Raw genomic sequence first — 8,279 nt, forward strand, 5'->3', positions numbered from 1 at the left:
TGTTAGATAAACAGATAAACAAATGACCCCCCACTACCCCCTTGATTGACATTAGTGCTTAGAGAGAAGCCTGTGATCTTTGATATTGTCCAAGTTCAAGACAGCTATGGTTACATCGTTTTGTAGATCAGTGGTTTTACCATGGTTGGCTGTGCAGCCTTTGGATGCAGCAATCGATCCGAGAAAGGAGTCCAGATGTATGGCTTCCTCAAGGACACTGACCACCGGAAAAGGTGGTTGGCGATGGTCAGCAGGCAAAACTTTCAGATTAAAGGTGACAACAACAACAGAAAACTTTGTGAAGTAAGTAATGGCCACAGAGGTTTTAGGATACATTTACTAAAATTTCAAAGGGCATTGTACACCTGAATGTAAAGAACATTACAAGTATAGTGCAACAGAAAATGTGAAGTATGCGGGGGAAACTGAACTTAGCCTAGGACTTATGACATCATTACCTCCCGGTAGTTACACTTTGAGGACAACCAGTTCATGGAAACAAAAAGAGGCACATGGAAGTTGAGACCAGATGCTGTTCCAACCCTCTTTATCCAGCGCCCCAAGCCCAAGAGAAGGAAAACACCTTTGAGGATGATGGCTTCTGCAGAAGATAAAACACCTGATGACCACACTTACTGCACAAAATCAAACCTTGGTATGATACCAGTGAACAGTCTTTCCACAGTTTTTCCCATTTCATGTATTTCAAAAACAAGCTACAGGTTCACTTCCTCTAGGGATGTAGTGTAGGTGGCATAAATACATATAACACCAACAATACAATGTTATTACAGATATAATAATCTAGCACGACAAAAAAGAATCAATTTGGCACTTAGGAGGAGAAACAACAACCTTCAACAAAAGTTTACTTCAGTTTTCAATCAGGACCAGATTCATGCACTCAGCCAAAAGAAAAAAGGGGTGATTCTGTGGGGCAATGACACCATCAGAAAGGCAATTCAAATTCGATTTACAGCAGGCACAACAGGATACAAAACCTTAAGTTATTATTATTGTAGTAGTAGTTCTAGCAGCAGCAGGAGTAAAATAGCTAGCATTTAAGTAATAGTAGCAATAATAGCAGTAGCATTTTAGTATTAGCAGTAGTGGTAGTATTTTGGTAATGTTTTAAAACGATCAAAACAACTTTACATAATGTCACCTGACAACAAAAGGTTAACGGACTTTAATTAATTACCTCACGTTAGCCTCCGTTACCAAGCTTTCAATTAGGTCCCTAAATCCATGACATTTTTAACATCAACATCGACATTTCATGCAAACCAAATGTAAAAATAACAATGTGTAAGAGTGTACCTCTGATAGCTAATGCTTAAAAATGCAAAAAACTTTTAAAATGCCGGTTATTCATCAACTTAGCAGTAATTGTTCTTGACGGGCACGAGTCAAATTTTCAACTGACGAGAAAAAATGAATCCTAGCTCCAGCCGTTCACTTCAAACTCCAAAAGGCAACTAGACTTATAGAAATTTCTTGAAGATTTCTTGGTTACTATGACCTGGATGACTGAGAACCTTCACAGATACTTAGAGCAGGCTCATTCATGATCAACGCATCACTAGCAGAGTGGTGGTCAGTAGCAAGTTCAGTATGAAAGAAGCAGTTGAGAGTTGAAGAATTAAGTTTCCTTAACTCCTTTTAGTTAAGGTCAATAAATTATTATTGTTTATACTGTGCTTTTAACTCATTCTGTGTTACCTGAATCTAATTTATGTTTATGTTTTTTATTTAGTTCTTACAACATTCCCTTCAGCGTATTGCAAGAGAAATAAGTGTCTGTGACTGGATGAACATCTTGTGTCATGATTGACTAAAGTTGTAGATTATAGAAAGTGTTTTTATAGAGTGAATCAATAGCACATATCTTGCCGTTCACCTCTTAAATGGAAATCAATAGAAAGTAGAGTATATATATCAAAAGAGAGGCGGTGGAGTGAGTGGATTATAGGGTCCCCACTTCCACATCTAGACAAGGTCTACTCGAGCCTCCTGCAGGCCACAAAGATCCTTAGGGACCCCACTCACCCAGGATAATATATATTTATATATCTAATGAATATATTACCTTTAAACACTTGACATCAAGCTTTTACTAGAGATTGCTGCCAAACAAAATTCCGTTGTAACTTGTGTGCAATGACCATTACATTCCTTATTTTTCTTACCAGCTTGGCCACGTTCTATTATATATAGTATGTGATTAGTAGCTCAGACATCACACAACTCCTTTTTTCCCACAAAAATCAGCTTACCATTTTATTTATGTTTAATATTGTTGTTTGTACATAAACACTGTACATACTACTGTAAAATTACATTTTACTGGAATATATTCTAACCCATAATCTGCTGCAGATATATTCAAAAGCACACTGTCAACATGATCTGTCCATAATGAATTAAAAACTAGTGCTTATACGGCTGTCAATGGGCAAAGCACGAAAGATGGTTTATATGTGTGAAAGGCCACAGAATCCATCCTTAACATTAGCTTGAAAAATGATTAATCATATCTACAAACTTTTGCAAACAAAAATCAAGATTCTTTAGGTCACACAAAGATAAATGATGACACAGTAGTTCAAAATCATAAACATGATGACAATAATTTACACGTGTAGGACATTGTTACAGTAAACCAACAACACCAAAAGCCTAATTAATTTGAAACCATAATTAACATCCAGACAACAAAGGAGATAAACATTTGTACCAAGATATTCATTTAAAATGAATTACCAATTCACCCAGCTTCTTGTCTGAAACCTTGTTACATTGTGTGCTATCTATTAATGTGTCTCTGAACAATTTGAATAATTTGAAGAAAAATTCTACACATTTCATTTTAGTTGATTTGTATTACACAATGGCTGTGCATGCAACAAGAATTTAACAGAAAACTGCACAGAAAAGAGACCAAAGGGACAATCAACCATGTTTTAGTACTTCCATGGTGCCTGACTGCTGACTGAACTGTACTGTTTTAATGTGGACTTCTCTCCTCTTGCATGTTCATCATTTCTTCTGTTCTGTTCTTTGTCTCCTGTTACATTTCTCTCCTCCTCTCTCTGTTGCTTGTTTTCTATATTTCACCTGCTGTTTCTTCCCTGTTTACATTCCAGTCCATCTTTTGACACGTCATTTTTTATCAACTCCTTTTTTCTTATGATCTTCAGCAGGTTTGCACAGATCCTATATTTTTTATTTATTTATTTTTTACCCCAGATCCAACTTTACTGGTTTGGGTCTCTCTCTCTGACTCACCATCTCTGTTTGTTTTCTCATTTCTCTTGGTTGTGTTAACATGTCCTGTTTTCACTTTATCATCTGTATCTTCTGTATCTTATTCTAACAGTGCCTAATCCTGCATTGTCAGCATCTGTAGCCCTGAGATGACGCTCCTTTAGGAACTGCACAGTTCTGCTCTGTTACTTTTGCTCTGTCGATGGAAACAGATGCTCCAGTGGTGTTATCATCTTCTGCAGCATCATTACTCTTGTCTCTATCTCTGATCTTTTCAGCATCTTCATCCTGGTCATTGTTTTTACTAATAGGGGGTTGGATACCTCTACTATGGGACTCCTTCTGACCATCTTGACCATCAGTACCTGCAATGCAACAAAAGTAAGTTTACAATAAGGTCAAGTACTGAACAGCTTGATGTGGTCATTCAAATGAATATGCATCTCTTACTTTTCTCCTTTCTGTAAAATAGAAGATAAGCGCTCTGGGATCTAGTAGGAGAAACATGAAAAGAGGTCATGTTCAGCTGTAGCTGGAGTGTATGGCTTAGATTGTAAACAGGGGTTTTTCTGGAGTTAACGTCATTGGAACAAACAATTGATGCTCTTTGAAACAATGCATAGACCTAAAGATATTATATAAGGGAATCATTTATTCCACCAAAATATTAACACAACTAAAATAAAGAATATTCTTCAGGACACTCACATAAGATTACTGTATGTACTGTTTGATTCAAATTGCCTCAAAACATTTCAGTGAGATATAGTTTTGGAATTTTACTGGGTCATTAATGTGTTTAGGATCATTATCTTGTTGAAAGGTCCACGTCCAGTTTAACTGTCTTCACATTATTTTCAGACACTATTTGTAATGACACAAAGTTTGTTCTGACCCCCTTTCTCCACAAAGGACTTGTTTTTTCCTGTATTTAACTAAACTCCCACCAGTCATCAGAACAGTAGTAGTTACTTGGATGAGGTGTAATGTCTCCAAGAAAACTCATGTCCAGTTCCTGCTGTTTCTGATTTATTTTAGAGGTCTGGATTGTTGTTTCAAACATAAGGTTTGTCAAATATACTTTTAAAAAGTCATTCATTGTTAATAATATTGTTAATATTATTACCAGTGTGCATAACAATCCTATAATTATGACATTTCAGTTAAGGCAAAATCACAAAAATATATGATAAGAAAAAGACTTAAACCTACCTCTCAATGGTGTCCCTCTTGGATGGCTGGTAATAACACAGTAAATGGAAAAAACATCAACAACATGATTTGGAACAACTTAACTGTGCAACACTGGTTCTGGAACAACTTTCAGCAACAGGAAAAGTGACACGTCTTACCAGTGAGACCCTGCTATCATTGAACTCGTACCATCTGTCTCCATGGTCATTCTCTTCTTTGATTGTTGCAGTGTAATGTCCACTTCTCAGATCACCAACATGATCCACAACAGCATACAGTTCATACGTCTGATTCTGATCAAAGTAAAAAAAAGGAGGAATCAGGAAAGAACAAGACGGGGTCAGTGATCAAATAGTGAGACCTACTGTAAATATACCTCTGGTATCTGTAGGCTGCAGGGAACATCCACAGCACAGTTGATTTTCACATATGACCTGTAGTAGCTGTCATACTTAAACCTCTTCAGTAGCAACACCAGAACATCTGGATGATGCTTTATCACAGGTGTCTGAAAAAAACATGGTTCCCCCCAAATGTGTGTTGTTAATTAGTTTATATGATGGACATTTTACTATTCTACAACTATTCATTACCAAATCAGAAATATTTTTCTCTTTACTCACAGTAGTAGCATCCTTTTTGTCTTCACAGATGTCACAGTACAGCTGGTTTTCTTTACTGAGATGTGAAGCCTTGAAATAATCTTTGATGCCGTCCACCTGAAATAATACACCGTTGGTATTGGTTCTGAGAGAGTGTCTTATTTAAGAAGAATTGAAGGCAACAACTTAGGTTGGCTCTGGGGACAATGTGGCTTGTGTCTTGCCCGAGGACACACAGAATGCAAGTTTAAGATGAAACATATTCAAAATAAATTTTAAAAAACTTTTTTACCACACTGTAGGTTTTTCTGCCAGAATCCACCAATGCAAGAGGAAGATGCCAAAATGACCCAACTCTCTCAGTGCTGTTGTCACAACCAGCACAGTTGGTCTTGTATGCCAACTTTCCATTAAAGATCTGAAACATAAATACACAGTGATCTCTGAAGAAATAAATAAATAAAGTCAACCTGTTGATTCCATTTGTTACTGATAAAGTCTTTACCTTTGATGCCTCTTGATCAGTGAGTTTTAAAATCTTCTCCAAGCACACAGCAGCATCCTGCTGTTCATACACTGGGTGGAGATAGATGTACATGGATTTCTTCAACACAATGTAAAAAATGAATGATGTAGTTTTGGATTTTAACTGTACATTATGGTGATAACGTTCAGTTGTGGCCTTCAAACTTAACCACTCCTCTCTGAGTGTTGGTCACTCATAACACTCTTAACATTTTAGACTGTTGTCATTTATTTGTGATCATCCTCCCTCTGCAAATTATGAATACTTTGTGCAAGATCTTGGTATTTATTATTATCATTGTTTCATATTTATTCTCTTTATTTGACTCTGTCACCTTGTAACTGTCACTTTATGGGAGCAACAGCAACAAAACAATTTCCTTGAAGGATGAATAATTGTGATTGTGTGGCTCAGTAGGTAGAGTGGACATGGACACATAGTCTCTTAGTGTTGTTCTCTTCATTAACATACTGTACCTGTGTCAATGCCCAGCTTCAGCCTTACTTCATCTGTGTCTGCTGTACCTTTTTCAAGGACATCAAACAGATTCTGAAGATGATGATGTATAAACTCAGTGCTTTCGTCATTTTTCCTTGGAAAAAATAAATAAACAAACAGACACATTGGCCACGAGTGACGCAAAGCACACTATGAACACAAGTTTAATTTAAAGACTTTGGACAATAACAAACCGTTTCACTGCTTCTCTGAAGTCTTTGGTCATGAACAGCACCTGCAGCACACTGTTCAAGTAAGATGTTGATCCTTGGTTCATCAAGCCGTTGTACTTAACTTTATCTGCAGAGAGGAGATTGTAAATGAGATATATCTTGACATTACTCCCAGAAAATGTTCTTTGCTGTGACTGTGTTCTTTCTTTTCTTCCTCTTTGATCTGTTGCTTTTCTCTGACATTTGTCTGTCTTTCATGTGGTCTCCCAGAATGTTCTTTGTTTTTCGTATTTTGATGTTTCATTATATTCAACAACAATATATTTAACAGCCATTTGTTGCCTAGTTTCACTCCCCTATAACTTCGTCATAGTCATGTTTTAATGTGGACTTCTCTCCTCTTGCATGTTCATCATTTCTTCTCTTCTGTTCTTTGTCTCCTGTTACATTTCTCTCCTCCTCTCTCTGTTGCTTGTTTTCTATATTTCACCTGCTGTTTCTTCCCTGTTTACATTCCAGTCCATCTTTTGACACGTCATTTTTTATCAACTCCTCTATTCTTATGATCTTTAGCAGGTTTGCACAGATCCTATGTTGTCAATTGTCTTTTTTGTTTTTGTTTTTTTTACCCCAGATCCAACTTTACTGGTTTGTGTCTCTCTCTCTGACTCACCATCTCTGTTTGTTTTCTCATTTCCCTTGGTTGTGTTAACATGTCCTGTTTTCACTTTATCATCTGTATCTCTTGTATCTCATTCTAACAGTGCCTAATCCTGCATTGTCAGCATCTTGACCCTGGTCCTTGTTGTTACTAATAGTGGGTTGGATACCTCTACTATGGGACTCCTCCTGACCATCTTGAGTATCAGCATTTGCATTGCAACAAAATTAAGTTTACAATAAGGTCAAGTACTGAACAGCTTGATGTGGTCATTCGAAATAAAATGCATCTCTTATTTTCTTCTTTATGTATAATACAGAATTGTCTTCATTAGTTAATCATTTTCTCTAATGAGTCTAAAATAAAATTAAAATCTCTCACCTTTTCTGTTACTTCTTCCTTTCAGCATGTTGATTCTAAATTGATGGTAGGTGTGTGTGTCAATACTAGTTTGTCTCTGTTACCCTTGTGATAGACTGGCGATCAGCATCTGACAGCGACCCTAGTGAGAATAAACGGTAGTAGAAGATGACATGATGTCCCCTTGTGGTCAGGTCAGGTGATGACAGCTCAATCTGCATTTAACGATATCCGAGCATTCAAACCTCTGTCGTTCTGAATAAAAAATGACTTTCAAAGTAATGAAATATGATTTATGGACGCTTGAGCTGGCACCAAATAACCCAAAAGTGTGAAAAGGTTGAAAGGGAATAAATTCCCTGCATAATTACCCGGAGAGGTATTCTATTCTTCTTTCGATCAATGAAGTCCCGTTCAGCGATATGTCTCCTTCTGCTGACAGGTGTAAAAAAAATCATTTGAAAAGGCCTTACAAGACAAAAGAAATGTTTAACTACTTTCAGTCAAATATACGCCTTCAAATGTCCACAGGTCCGTGGGAAACAGTTCAGGTCGTTGTCGAGAAACCGCTTTATATCCATCTGTCTCCTGCGAAGTACAGCCCCTCGAATACTTTTCCTTTCACTTGGTACTGGAATGCTGCGTTCAGGGTGTGTCGGATTTTGTTCATTTATTCACTTGAATTAAAGGATGAATTATGTGAAACATAAACAAATAAAATGACCGAATCACTGGTCCAGATATGATTGTTGAAATCATGAAAGTTGAACCTTATGGGTTCGAACAAATGTGTCCTGATTCCTAAACGGATTGTGAAATAGCGGTGACAGAAGGAGCTTTTAGAGCGTAATCCTTTCACATCCATGTCTGATGAGCTATGAACAAGCTCCTAACTGCAGTGAACACTGCTGTGTGAATGCATCAATGGGCTGAATACAGACAAAGAATAGCTTTCCTATATGATGCGCATTCTGTCTTTTTTTTTTTTATAACCAAAT

The 8,279-nt window shown here is 37.0% G+C and overlaps 1 protein-coding gene across 2 annotated transcripts; it reads right to left on the reverse strand.

Moving 5' to 3' along the window:
- Positions 1–2,272: 2,272 nt before the first annotated feature.
- LOC125012170 (ubiquitin carboxyl-terminal hydrolase 47-like) lies at positions 2,273–7,912 on the reverse strand. 2 transcript variants are annotated; one of them, XM_047591951.1, is made up of 12 exons: positions 7,653–7,912; positions 7,303–7,423; positions 6,282–6,387; positions 6,066–6,181; positions 5,569–5,639; positions 5,356–5,481; positions 5,085–5,180; positions 4,838–4,969; positions 4,620–4,754; positions 4,480–4,517; positions 3,718–3,758; positions 2,273–3,632 (listed from the first exon to the last, which is right to left on the reverse strand). In XM_047591951.1, the coding sequence occupies exons 2-12, from the start codon at positions 7,328–7,330 to the stop codon at positions 3,397–3,399; spliced, it is 1,125 nt and encodes a 374-aa protein (XP_047447907.1). In that variant the 5' UTR covers positions 7,331–7,423; positions 7,653–7,912; the 3' UTR covers positions 2,273–3,396. The 2 variants fall into 2 exon arrangements, with proteins under 2 accessions (XP_047447907.1, XP_047447916.1); XM_047591960.1 differs by having other exon boundaries at positions 7,303–7,496.
- Between the last annotated feature and the right edge of the window lie 367 nt (positions 7,913–8,279).

Source organism: Mugil cephalus, chromosome 1 (genome assembly GCF_022458985.1).
Source record: "Mugil cephalus isolate CIBA_MC_2020 chromosome 1, CIBA_Mcephalus_1.1, whole genome shotgun sequence".
In the NCBI taxonomy this organism is placed as follows: Eukaryota; Metazoa; Chordata; class Actinopteri; order Mugiliformes; family Mugilidae; genus Mugil; species Mugil cephalus.